The sequence below is a fragment of the Haliotis rufescens genome, unplaced genomic scaffold (assembly GCF_023055435.1).
Source record: "Haliotis rufescens isolate VD_foot unplaced genomic scaffold, xgHalRufe1.0.p SCAF_14, whole genome shotgun sequence".
Lineage (NCBI taxonomy): Eukaryota > Metazoa > Mollusca > Gastropoda > Lepetellida > Haliotidae > Haliotis > Haliotis rufescens.
This window is the reverse complement of record NW_025963824.1, coordinates 31989024-32003857: the sequence shown is the minus strand read 5'-3', so window position 1 is coordinate 32003857 and position 14834 is coordinate 31989024. Positions and strand designations below refer to the sequence as shown.

At 39.9% G+C, this 14834-nt stretch overlaps 1 protein-coding gene across 3 annotated transcripts in view; it reads right to left on the bottom strand.

Annotated features, from left to right (window-relative positions):
- The window catches only part of LOC124143342 (NADPH oxidase 5-like), a 56567-nt gene that overhangs the window by 24687 nt on the left and 17046 nt on the right, over positions 1-14834 (bottom strand). For 2 of the 3 annotated variants that reach the window (XM_048395279.1, XM_048395278.1), the window contains exons 2-4: positions 8981-9157; positions 1208-1319; positions 304-454 (exon numbers count right to left, since the gene is read on the bottom strand). In XM_048395279.1, coding sequence (XP_048251236.1) covers positions 304-454; positions 1208-1319; positions 8981-9144 — 427 coding nt within the window. In that variant the 5' untranslated portion in view covers positions 9145-9157. Of the gene's footprint in view, positions 1-303; positions 455-1207; positions 1320-8980; positions 9158-14615; positions 14658-14834 lie in introns of those variants that run through there. The other variant, XM_048395280.1, reaches the window with a different exon arrangement.

The following is a 14834-nucleotide window of genomic DNA, read 5'->3' as shown; positions in this document are numbered from 1 at the left end:
GAACGCCTCATATAGCTAGACTGTTGCTGCGTACGGCGTTAATTATAAACAACAAACAAACAGTTAGAAAAGGTCAACAGCAACAAATGCTGGTCGTGAGAGGCGACTTAAAGAAACAGGATTGGTGGCGTGGTTGGTAACGTGACCTCGCGGCCCGACGGCGTGGAGCGTTGTTCACCATCAGTCACTGGATTGTTTGGTCCAGACTCGAATATATACAGGCCGCTGTCATATAGATGGAGCATTGCTAAACCCGATGTTAAACAGTAAATAAACAAAATTTATATCTTGTGGGGAACTTACCATTCTGGTCGTACACTTGGAAGAGAAAGTTGAGTTTTTCTGTTGAGTTCGCCTGTGTGAGCTTCCTGAGGGACGCAAGGAGTTCAGACACCTCGATTGTCTCGCTCTTGTTTGTGTCGAACAGCTTGAAATACCTCTCTCCAAAAAACGACTACAACGGAATGAAATGTAAGCATGAAAAACTAATTCAAACATAATGGAGACTTGGAAAGAAAAATTGCCATCCCGACCAATTCTGAGTATGAGATGAAACGTGGTATTATGTATTAGGGTATCGATCGGTTTTGTAACTCCATAAGTCTTTCGCACGATATTTCTTTATTCGCAAGTGGTAGTATATGTCTCGAACACTAGCGTCATGCAGACATCTGTCGCACTGAGAGAATATAAAAATAGCAATCGACGTCATGACAGTTATCAGCGCGCGGGGTAGCCTAGTGGTTAAAGCGTTCGCTCGTCACGCCGAATGCCCTGGTTCGATTCCCGACATGGGTAGAATGTGTGAAGCTCATGTCTGGTGTCCCCCGCCGTGATATAGCTAGAATATTGCTAAATGCGGGGTAAACCCATACTTGCACACCATACGAGGGGACATGGGTGGCCCAGTCGTCTAAGGCGCCGCGATTCGCTGTGCAGAGTGTCGTCCCTTGGGCACGCCAGAAACCTATGATTGTGGGTTTGAATCCCGGTTTGCCCCAATTATATTTCTAGGTTTGTCAGCACCATACCCGTGCTCGTGGGTTTCACCGAAGTTGTAAACGTCTGAGACCTGCATCACTTCGGGCTTTCCTCCCATATGAAGCTGACACGCCGTGATATAACTTGAATACTGTTAAAAGCGGCGTTAAGCCCAAATCACTCACTCACTCACTGAAATCATACTAAGGTACAAAACTTGACATACGTCTTTGACTCTGAGGATCTTCTTGAAGGTCTTGTAGTCAATCTCAGAGCCCAAGTCCACGCTATTCGACACCTGCTTCTCCAGCTCACGCAGGATGTGGGCTTCTCCATCACTGAAAAGCATCATCAGAATTTATAACTTTACAAACACAAACACTTTCGCTCATTTCCTGATCTATACACACGAGTGAGTGGGTATTTTTGATTTCACATGTGGGTTTCGCCAAAGTGGTAAAACCTCTGAGACCTGCTTTACTTCGGGCTTTCCTCCTACACTAAGCTGACACGCCGTGATATAACTGGAATATTGACTAAACACGTGAAATGAGCTATCGTTTCACATCCTAAACACCACCTGAACACAACATCCACATAATCTGGTGAAATTTTAACATGTTTCGAATTTTTAAAACCTTCAAACACGTTTAGAATTTAAACATCTATAAACATGCTTAGAGTTTAGAAATGTTCAGAATTTACACATTCTTAGTGTTTAAACATATTTAAAATTGATACATTTTTAAACATATTTAGAATTGAAACATCTTTAATTATATTTAGAATTGAAACATCTTTAAACATATTTAGAATTGAAACATCTTCAAACATATTTAGAATTGAAACATCTTTAAACATATTTAGAATTGAAACATCTTTAAACATTTAGAATTGAAACTTCTTCAAACATATTTAGAATTGAAACATCTTTAAACATATTTAGAATTGAAACATCTTTAAACATATTTAGAATTAAAACATCTTTAAACATATTTAGAATTGAAACATCTTTAAACATGTTTTGAATTTAAACACGTTTAATGCTTAAACATGTTTCGTATTTAAACACGTTTATACTAATATAATTCGAAAATTTATATTTGGGACATCAACAGTCTCCTTAGCAAAGGTGGTAGCTTGAAGGACTACAAATCAAGAAATCGCAGGTTCGAATCCCGCCGGTTTTAAAGGTGTTGTTCTGAAAGTGAGATTATATCTGATTACTTAGAGTCTAAACGTTTCTGGTTAACCAGCCCCTACTTCTGTATCCCCTTTAAAAGCTAAAACCCTTAGAGAGCGCCCCTTTTATAAATTACCCCAAATGAATTTCAAGGGATGTAAGGTCTTTCCCACATGTTGACCCTAAACACGTTTAGAAAAAAACGCGTTAAAATAATGGGGCAAGGAACGTGTTTGGGGTCTAAACATTTTAACAGTGCACTGAACGACTGATCAATGCTCCTACGTCAGTTAATTATAACCTCCCCTTTCAAATCTGCACTTTAACACATGACATACAACTCTACAGGTACCTCACACGTTGATAGACTCTAATGGCTTTATCTTTATGATCTAGTCTGTTTTAGACACCCGTATTATGTTAAAACACGAACTGGGTGTACCTTTTGCACACTGACAAAGATCTAAATATCCTCATGGCGCGAGATACATTACAGGTGCTAATGCACATACTCTGAGTTCATCATGAAGACATACTCGTCATGTCGTGTTGTCATATCATCCATGAAAGGAAGACGAAGAGCCCATACGGACGTATCACGTTAATTGAAGCAGGGGTACAAGGATGTCCGGGTACAAACCGCTGATATAAAGAGACAGATGTAGACACACTAATCACTGTTGTTTTTAAGTCTTCTACCATTTTCTACAGTATCCGTTGCCTGCGGACAGTTGGTATCAGGCAGACCATCAGCACGGCGGCCATGAACAGTGGTGCATGACTAAGTTTTACTGTAAGTAGGCATACTCCCTGCAGGCGATCACAGTCGCCGTTGTTCCGAAAAGACCTAGACTGACACTATGTAAATATTTGCTTTTTTCTTGAAGTATTGGTTCAGTGATTGGATAAAGTAACGTTTTTTACTGTTACCAAACATAACAATCTCTAATAATAATATACATCTATTCCATATGAACAGAGCATTTTTGAGATACAAAAACACCTTTGTTGTATATAAGAATAAATATGAATGCTTATACCAAATACCAGGTGTATACGGGACCGTTAATATAATATTTTCGAAGGGATGGGGTGGTTCATGTTTGGGAATAATATATAGGCGGATATTATTCACTCGGTCGCGGTCGTTAAATTCAAAACGTCATCGCCAGAGAAATATTCGCGATTAGCCGCCGATCTACCCCCAGTAGGTATAAAGGGCAAAATAGGGATAAAATAGGAATGCTTTACTGAAAATCAGTTATGACCAGCTCATGTAAAAAAAATCAATATTTCTCTTTATAACTGTTTAAAACAATGTGGGCAAATTATATCTAGAAGAGGGGTTGGTGGTTTGTTAAAACGTCTAGTTTCTATGGCAAGAGGTAAAGATCCACATCTGAACAATACTAAAATTCGATGGCGAATTCAGTCATGACTTGCATATAAAACATAAGTGCGTGTTGCGTAACGCTGGGCCCAGCACTACTCTTGTCCTACGACGTCGAGACCAGGCACGCACATTTGTTCTTTCAGAGATGAACTCGTTAATGTTTTGGGGAGCCACAACACAATATTGTTCAGTAAATCCATCCTTTCAAAGTCTGTTTAGTAAACAATGAGGACAAACATATTGTTCTGGCATTTCGGGAACAGATAATATGTTTCACTTCAGAATGCCCACAAGGTACACACCCTTGAGACACACACACTGGGTGGATTTGGAGTGTTCCCAAAATATAATAGTATACACACAGGTCGGACAGGTTCGTCAATCGCAAATACATTAACCTGTGAATTGAGCCCGTTTAAGTGCCCCATTAAGATATCAAACACAAAGAACACACATTGGGAGAACCGCCGATCATGGAAACGTCCAGTCAGCAGGGACGCACATTCACTGTAAAACGACCCGGAATTCCATTCGGTTAAGGAATAATCTCATTCAGACTTTTGGAAGTTGTCAATAACAAATTAGTATTGCAATCGAACAATAGACTTCACACGAAAGGCAGTTAGAAGTCGAAAACAAATCTCAAGAGAGGGCCGCGGGGCTTTTGATTCGGACAGTGGGGTGGAAATACAAGTCCAGACAGCCGCGGGGCGTTTGATTCGGACATCGGGGTGTGAAAACCATGCATGGCTGAAGCATTAATCTCCACCTTATTAATAAGAGTGTGGAGTCGAAACATTTTGTACGTCCACTGAAGCGCGTGTTTGCATTAGTACTGTAACTCTCAAGAGTGAGTGAGTGAGTGAGTGAGTATTGTTTTTCGACGCATTTAGCAATATTCCCGCAATATCACGGCGGGGGACACCTGAAATGGGCTTCAGACATTGTACCCATGTCGGGAATCAAACCCGGTTCTTCGGCGTGATGAGCTAGCGCTTTAACCACTAGGCCACCCGACCGCCCGTAACTCTCAAGACAGTGAGTGATCATGCTGATATGCTCATTGATTCTGGTCGTGATTCACAGCAGGAAACAAACAAAATAATCTTTCAGAAACGTCTTGGTGTTTATACAAGAAAATTTAATGTCAAGATTTAAGGTCACGTTTTGTAGAGGTTAAGAAATAATGTCAAATGACCATCACATCAAACTTATTGTATTTCCATTTATTATCTACATGAGTTGTACAACGACCAAGCCGTTCAAGTCTTTGAAAGGCATTTAGAAGTGATACACATTAGGAAGAGAATTTATGGATGTCAACTTCTTTATTATGAGGACACCAAGTCGTTTCTCTCGAAGAGTTACACGCGTGTAAACGTGATGTAAACGTGATGATAGAGAAGCTAACAAATTCTCTTCCTCAAGTGTATCACTTCTTAATACCATTCAAAAACTACCCTTAATTATTCTACTTTTGTGTTCATTCCCATGACGGTATTTACGTGAATACATAAATACGCATCTCAATCTACAGGCCTGCCGGCGAAATTAGCCTTATTCAGTTACAGATGAAAGCATCTCGAATTCTGTAGCTCTAAAGCAACACTGTGTGCCTGATGAAGGCCGGGAGAGCTGGAGCTAAACATTTATGTAGTAAATTAATAAATGAATTTAATATTGAAAGCCACATGGTTATGACTAGTCGTTTGTTTGTTGTTACCACATTGAAACAGAGGATGTTTATGCTGACATGGGCGAACATATACAGTTGTTTGATACTTCAAACTATCATAAAACCCATTCTCTCTACTCGACATCTAGCGATATCCAGCGATATCACGGCGGGGGACACCAGAAATGGGCTTCACACATTATACCCATGTAGTTATCGAACCTGGGTCTTCGGCGTGATGAGCGAACGCTTTAACCGCTAGTCTACCTCACCGCCCTCCTCATAATACGTACGCTGACATCCATACAAACTGTAGATATTCCATATAAAGATTTAAAAGAAAAAAACCTTAAGATAATCGGGTTTTTTCATGCTTCAGTTTAAAAATTATTCCATGCTCTTTGCGTCCAATGACAGAAACGGTGGGCACTGCAGTTGTTCTCAATTAAAATGCGAATAGGATACATTGGTTTTATCCCTGACACGACCAGCCGCTTCACAAGGTGTAATCACCCCATTTAACCTATTGTGATAACAGGAAAGGGGACCTTTACAGCTTGGGGTTCCCAGGATGGTGTCTAGATAATCTTTTGGCGTGCTATGACATGACCGTCCAAGTTGATTGTGTATAATCAAGCATAGTTCAGGTCACCGACCCCATTATCCTTCTCATAAAAAGACACCTTTTGCTGTCAACAATTTACAAGGCAGATCGTTAAAAACGACACAAAATCATCTATGATGACCTTATGTTTGTGTTGACAATCTCACATGGCTGTGAGGACGCGCGGCAGTAACGCCAGTGAGGGGGGGAGGGGGAGGGGGGGGGGGGGGGGGGGGTAGATACAGCTGGTCTGTGACAGAGATATAGTTATGTTAAACATAGAAACATAAATGGGGAGAACAGGGATTCGAAACCACGACCATAGGTTTCTGGCGTGCCCAATGGGACACAACTCTGTAAAGCGAATTACGGCGCTTAGACTGGGCCCCCCGCCCCCCGCCCCGGGATCAGGTGGTCAGGCTCGCTGACTTGGTTGATGCATGTCATCGATGCCAATTGCGTGGATCGATGCTCATGATAATTATCACTGGATTGCCTGGTCCAGACTCGATTATTTACAGACCGTCGTCATATAGCTGGAATATTGCTGAATTAAACAACAAACCAACCAACCAACCAACCAACCAACCAATCTTTGACGGTGGTGATGTCCCGAACTGGTGTGTTTGGAGATTCATGCTGTCCCTATCTAAGGACCCGCAAACCCTTAGAAATCACTGACGGCTGCTTAAAGCTGTATAGGTTTGTTTATGAAAAAACAGACATCAGAACAATAACATCTGTCTTCATCTAAATACAGCCCATATCGTGTTTATCTACCATGTGTGTTGACTATATACGATACGAGCACAATGGTGTGTTTCGCAAAGTACCAGCCGCACTTCTTGTACAATGACGTGTTTGTGAGATTGGTATTTAGGGCACCTTGACATCCACCGCTGATGTCATCACGAATGTGAATGATTGCCAACGTACCAACAATAATGAATTATGTCGTTAGGTAGACCGAAATACGTTTTTATCCAAGGAACTATTTTTGTCAGTAGCAACGCACACATTCATCTGGCAAATCAGCCAGGAAACTCGATCAACCAGAGCCGGTAAACAGCTTAAAGAATTGCTTGGTAATACGCCAACTTCCTTAAGTACAAACACACTGGACATACGTATTTCACACCGTGAAGATCCGAGTTAGAATTGGTCTTCAGCAGCTCATGTTTGTCGAAAGAGGCGACTAAGGGGACGCGTGGTCAGTCTCGCTGACTTGGTTGATGCATGTCACCGTATCCCAAATGCGAAGTTCGATGCACCTGCTGTCAGTCACTGGATTGTCCTGTCCAGACTCGTTAATTTACAGAACGCCTTCATTGCTGACTTGCGTTAAATAATAGACAACTAAGATAACGTTTTCCAATGAAGTCACCCGGTTTAAAGAAACATTTAAGGACATGATCGCGTCCTGTTAATTATAAACTTTCTCAACATATCATAGCATAGCATATGTGAATATAGCATTGTTTGAAACAGTGTCTTCGGAGTTATGTAACGGATGTTCCCACATTCAATTATTTATCGTATGAAATAGGTGGTCTATTGTTCATTGCGGTGAAAAATAACATTTACTCACTCTTGTATTTGAAAATATTTCACAATCATAGGTTTCTGGCGTGCCCAAGGGACGAAACTTTGCCAATAGAGGCGCCTTAGACGACTGGGCCACCCGTGCCCCCCCCCTCCCCCTGCTACAAGTGTACGATTGTACGATTCCGGCTATGTGATCAGGATGTGTTTATGAATCATGATTCAATTGTGATAATACGAGGTGATCGCTAAAAGGTGAACAAATGTAAACACATGGCTGGAGCTGTTGGAAAATTTGAAACTTGCAGTCATCCCCTTGCCCTACCAGGCTGATGGTTGTCCCGAATAGCGAGAGTAAAACACGTTGTGCACAGTAAATCCACCTTTTTCCAACGTTCATATATTGATAATATTGATTGGGCTATATGTAGCTCATGCGCTTGACTGTAACTTGCAACGATTACTATACACTAGGTCAATTTGCGTTATACAAGGAAACCTTCTATAACGTCATCTATTCTTTCGGGATCTTTCCTCTGTGTAAGATGGGCTCTAATGACACCGACAAGACCGTGACCAAGGTGACGCCACCTCTGAGGTGGGTTATTACAGGAATAATAAGAACATGTATCTCCTCTGTCCCTTCGCAGGGTAATAACGTGTCTAATTTTGCAATTTAGCAATTTTTCAAATTGATCGGGGTAGGTGAGTTCTCGATTAACAGTATTTTAGTTATATCACGGTGTGTCGGCTCAAACTAATGTTGATTTTAGACGTTTACCGTGTGCAGACAGACGCGTCAGGGAACAATTACCTGTCAGCTTCATTCATATGAACGATAGGGCAATATAGTAAGGAAATCTGATACCCTTTGCCTTCATATGAAATCGCAATAGTAATTTGGATCTGTTTAATCACGTTTCTGTACCATGTGTTCTATGTTAATGTGTTCTATGTTTATGTTTATGTGTTCTATGTTTATGTGTTCTATGCTTAAGTGTTCTATGTTTTTGTGTTCTATGCGTGTGAAAAGGTTCCGGTGAACAATTTCGGTAAAGGATGATTGAAGTGTGAATTAGATGAATTTCTTTTAGATGTGAGCGAGTGAATTGACACAATTCCTCATCCTAAAAAGTTAGAGATACTTTTTCAAATTGTTTGATAGGCATAAGATAATTTGTTATGCAACTGCATGAAATCACCGGTCCAGCAGGGACATACAATGTAATGACTGATATTATCTGCGTGGAGCGTTATGTAACCTGTAATAAGTCTGAAGTGAGAATACAACGTTGATACAGAGTGTAGGTCCCGGCTGTGACCCAGTGAACACGAATTGTGTATTTTTCGGAGAGTGGTTAATACAACAAATAGCCACAAAATCCTTTCCAACTGATCATGTGTGTGTGAATCACGATCAAAATTGTGATGATACCGGTGTGACGGGCAGGCGTGTTGACAAACCACGAAACACAATAAGGGTGAAACTGCGATACGAAACAACGCTAGGTAGTTGGATATCCATAGCATTGTGAATGTGGCCTATCTGAGTAAGGCAGGTTAGAAGTGTTTTAATAGAATAAGAACATATATGTTTCCTACCTGAGGACCGTCTCCTTCTTTGCTTGAGCGTTAAGTGTTTCGTCAGCAGTGCTGGTGTCGCCTTGTGGTTTCTCGGAGGTAGAGGCTTCTGGGGTATCGCTGTCAGCAATTTCAATAACAAGATCCCCAGTTGTAACGTCTTTCTGATCTTGACTCTCATTCATGGTGGCGGGCGTCCTGTTGCAGATATAGTTATCCATCATCACCCTTCCTATAGCGCTACTGTCGTTCATTGTCATTGCAACACCGTTTATACCAGTACCACAACACGAACGCATTCATTTGACTCACTGACACTTTCACCTGTAACACGTGACCTCGCCTTTGTCCTCCACCAGAAGGAACTCCAACTGGTAATGGCTGCTGGCAATGTATGGATGTGTTGAGATACGCAACAATCGGTCGTAGGTACGGGTGGAATATAATCTTATTGTATCATCTCGTCACAACATTCAGTACACTGCGGCATGTCGGGGTGTTTTCGTGAAGACTAATCAGGATTAGAGTTATTCATTGTTACGTGCAAGTCACTTAACACAGGTTCTCACGTTGGGGGATTACCATCAGATTATCGGCTGGGATTTCCAGCGGGGTTCGTGTCTGGTTCTACGGGGGATTTGCCTTTTGTGCATGAATAGAATCACGGCGGGAGGTGAGTCGTGGTACGTAGTGATGGTGATTATTATGGTTATGATGATGATGATGATTATGATTATGATTATGATTATGATTATGATTATTTTTATTTATGGTGGTGGTGGTAGTAGTAGTAGTCTGGTAGTAGTAGTAGTCTGGTAGTAGTAGTAGTGCTGGTAGTGGTAGTCTTAGTAGTGGTGGTGGTCGTCGTCGTATGGTAGTATTAGTATGGTAGTTGTCGAAGCCGTATTATTATTATTAGTATCATTAGTAGTAGTTTGTTTGTTGTTTAACGCCGCACCCAGCAATATTCCAGCTGTATGATGGCGGTCTGTAAAAAATCGAGTCTTGACCAGACAATCCAGTGATTGACATCTTGAGCATCGACGTAATCATTTGGGATACTATCGTAGTACGGTAGTAGTAGTAGTAACAGTAGTAGAAGTAGTAGTGGTAGTTATGATCGTAGTAGTATTAGTATTAGTAGTAGTAGTAATAATAAGTAAGGATTAGATTTATGTTTGAACAACTTCTATATTACAATTAAGAGCGACGTTTCGGTGCAGGTTCTAACACCGTTATCAAGCAAGTGATGCACAGAGTATGGTTGACAAGTATATATGTAGGTAGGAGGCAATGTTTATACAGTATAGTAGATATCAGATATCACAAGGCTTGTAACCAAGGCTATTACATACCCCCGGCGTACCATGAACTCATCAACCCAATCAGTCATAATCCTGTTGTTTATATTTCTGGCTTCAGTTTTGTTAATGTTACTTACACCGCCGGTTATGTCTTAACTACCCCTTTTGTGATATCTACTCTACTGTATAAACATTGCCTCCTACCTGCATATATACTTGTCAACCACACTCTGTATATCACTTGCTTGATAACGGTGTTAGAACCTACACCGAAACGTCGCTCTTAATTGCAATAAAGAAGTTGTTCATAAATATTATCCTTACTTAGAACTACAACTTCTAAATCCCTGTCAAAGAAGTTACTCAAAATAAGTTAAGGACTAACAATTGAAAGACTGTGTTTCAATACCCATGAGCCACGTCAGATTAACTTAGTCTTTCGAAAATATCGGGTGTTCTATTGAGTAGTTCTCAAATTGCCAAAGTGGTAGGTTTGGGCGTGGTCGAACCCGACATAGTTTCTGTAGTCGTAATGGTTGTCGCAGTAAGGAAGGAGGTAACAAGTCAGGTGGGGGTGTAATAACACATTCCCACCAACAAGAAACACATTCCCACCAACAAGAAACACATTCCCACCAACAAGAAACACATTCCTATCAAGAAGAAACAATTGTCTATCTCGAGAAACACATTTCTATCTGCGTAAAATACATTCCTATCAACAAGAAACACATTCCCACCAACAAGAAACACATTCCCACCAACAAGAAACACATTCCTATCAAGAAGAAACAATTGTCTATCTCGAGAAACACATTTCTATCTGCGTAAAATACATTCCTATCAACAAGAAACACATTCCCACCAACAAAAAACACATTCCCACCAACAAGAAACACATTCCCACCAACAAGAAACACATTCCTATCAAGAAGAAACAAATTCCCACCAACAAGAAACACATTCCCACCAACAAGAAACACATTCCCACCAACAAGAAACACATTCCTATCAAGAAGAAACACATTCCCACCAACAAGAAACACATTCCCACCAACAAGAAACACATTCCCACCAACAAAAAACACATTCCCACCAACAAGAAACACATTCCCACCAACAAGAAACACATTCCTATCAAGAAGAAACACATTCCCACCAACAAGAAACACATTCCAACCAACAAGAAACACATTCCCACCAACAAGAAACACATTCCCACCAACAAAAAACACATTCCCACCAACAAGAAACACATTCCCACCAACAAGAAACACATTCCCACCAACAAGAAACACATTCCCACCAACAAGAAACACATTCCAACCAACAAGAAACACATTCCCACCAACAAGAAACACATTCCCACCAACAAGAAACACATTCCTATCAAGAAGAAACACATTCCCACCAACAAGAAACACATTCCCACCAACAAGAAACACATTCCCACCAACAAGAAACACATTCCTATCAAGAAGAAACACATTCCCACCAACAAGAAACACATTCCCACCAACAAGAAACACATTCCTACCAACAAGAAGAAACAATTGTCTATCTCGAGAAACACATTTCTATCTGCGTAAAATACATTCCTATCAACAAGAAACACATTCCCACCAACAAAAAACACATTCCCACCAACAAGAAACACATTCCCACCAACAAGAAACACATTCCTATCAAGAAGAAACAATTGTCTATCTCGAGAAACACATTTCTATCTGCGTAAAATACATTCCTATCAACAAGAAACACATTCCCACCAACAAAAAACACATTCCCACCAACAAGAAACACATTCCCACCAACAAGAAACACATTCCTATCAAGAAGAAACAATTGTCTATCTCGAGAAACACATTTCTATCTGCGTAAAATACATTCCTATCAACAAGAAACACATTCCCACCAACAAGAAACACATTCCTATCAAGAAGAAACAATTGTCTATCTCGAGAAACACATTTCTATCTGCGTAAAATACATTCCTATCAACAAGAAACACATTCCCACCAACAAAAAACACATTCCCACCAACAAGAAACACATTCCCACCAACAAGAAACACATTCCTATCAACAAGAAACACATTCCTATCAAGAAGAAACAATTGTCTATCTCGAGAAACACATTTCTATTTGCGTAAAATACATTCCTATCAACAAGAAACACATTCCCACCAACAAAAAACACATTCCCACCAACAAGAAGAAACAATTGTCTATCTCGAGAAACACATTTCTATCTGCGTAAAATACATTCCTATCAACAAGAAACACATTCCCACCAACAATAAACACATTCCCACCAACAAGAAACACATTCCCACCAACAAGAAACACATTCCCACCAACAAGAAACACATTCCTATCAACAAGAAACACATTCCTATGAAGAAGAAACAATTGTCTATCTCGAGAAACACATTTCTATCTGCGTAAAATACATTCCTATCAACAAAAAACACATTCCCACCAACAAGAAACACATTCCCACCAACAAGAAACACATTCCCACCAACAAGAAACACATTCCTATCAACAAGAAACAATTGTCTATCTCGAGAAACACATTTATATCTGCGTAAAATACATTCCTATCAACAAGAATCACATACCTATCAACAAGAAACACATTTCTATCAACAAGAAACACATTTCTATCAACAGGAAAAACATTTCTATCAACAAGAAACATTTCTATCAACGAGAAACACCTTCCTATTATAAACAAGAAACGCATTTCTATCAACAAGAAACACAATCCTGGTATTAAGAAACATATTCCTATCAACAGGAAACACATTTCTATCAACAAGAAACACCTTCCTGTTATAAACAAGAAACGCATTCCTATCAACAGGAAACACATTTCTATAAAAAAAAAATCACATTTCTACCAACTGGAAACACATTCCTATCAACAAGAATCAAATTTCTATCAACTGGAAACACATTCCTGTTATAAACAAGAAACGCATTCCTATCAACAAGAAACACATATATAACAAAAGGAAACACATTCCTATCAACAGGAAACACATTTCTATAAAAAAAATCACATTTCTACCAACTGGAAACACATTCCTATCAACAAGAATCACATTTCTATCAACTGGAAACACATTCCTGTTATAAACAAGAAACGCATTCCTATCAACAAGAAACACATATATAACAAAAGGAAACACATTCCTATCAACAGGAAACACATTTCTATAAAAAAATCACATTTCTACCAACTGGAAACACATTCTTATCAACAAGAATCACATTTCTACCAACTGGAAACACATTCCTATCAACAAGAATCACATTTCTACCAACTGGAAACACATTCCTATCAACAAGAATCACATTTCTACCAACTGGAAACACATTCCTATCAACAAGAATCACATTTCTATCAACTGGAAACACATTCCTATCAACAAGAATCACATTTCTATCAACTGGAAACACATTCCTATCAACAAGAAACACATTTCTATCAACTGGAAACACATTCCTATCAACAAGAATCACATTTCTATCAACTGGAAACACATTCCTATCAACAAGAATCACATTTCTATCAACTGGAAACACATTCCTATCAACAAGAATCACATTTCTATCAACTGGAAACACATTCCTATCAACAAGAAACACATTTCTATCTACGAGAATCACATTCCTATCAACAAGAAACATTTCTATCAACAAGAAACACATTTCTATCAACAAGAAACACGGTCCTATTAATAAGAAACACATTTATATCAACAAGAAACGTATTCCTATCAACAAGAAACACATCCCCATCAACAAAAACCCATTCCTATTATAAACAAGAAACGAATTCCTATCAACAAGAAACACATTCCTTTCAACGAGAAACACATTCCAATAAACAATATACGAATATGTACATTTATGAACACACAATGGCATTGCAAGTGGTCAAATGTAACAAATGTTATATTTAGGATAACATTTTCTCAGGAAAGTACATATTCTAGCGCGTCTGGGGTTGGGTCCCATCCGGGATTCGAACCCACACTGCTAGATTGAGATACCTTAGTCGCCAGCACCCAAAATCATCAACCTAACCCACTCAGCCACAGAGGCTTCCACAAAAAATGAAAGTCCGACTAGTGGTAGTTAAGATCACGTACCTTGAGTACCCCTCTGACAAGTGTAAATGGCTCCCGCGGCCGAAAGCTATGAACACACAATGTCATTTAGAAAGTGGTCAAAAATGTGATATTTGGGATAAAACTTTCTCAGTATAAAGTACAGATTGTTCATTACTAAGAAAGTGTTGTCCCAAATATAACATTTGTTAAATAAGAACATTCTCCTCACCTGGTGGGGGCACGGGTGGCCCAGTCGTCTAAGGCGCCGCGATTCGCTGTGCAGAGTTGCGTCCCTTGGACACGCCAGAAACCTATGATTGTGGGCTCGAATCCCGGTTCGCCCCGATTATGTTTCTAGGTTTGTCAGCACCATACCCGTGCTCGTGGGTTTCACCGAAGGGGTAAACGTCTGAGACCTGCATCACTTCGGGCTTTCCTCCAACATTAA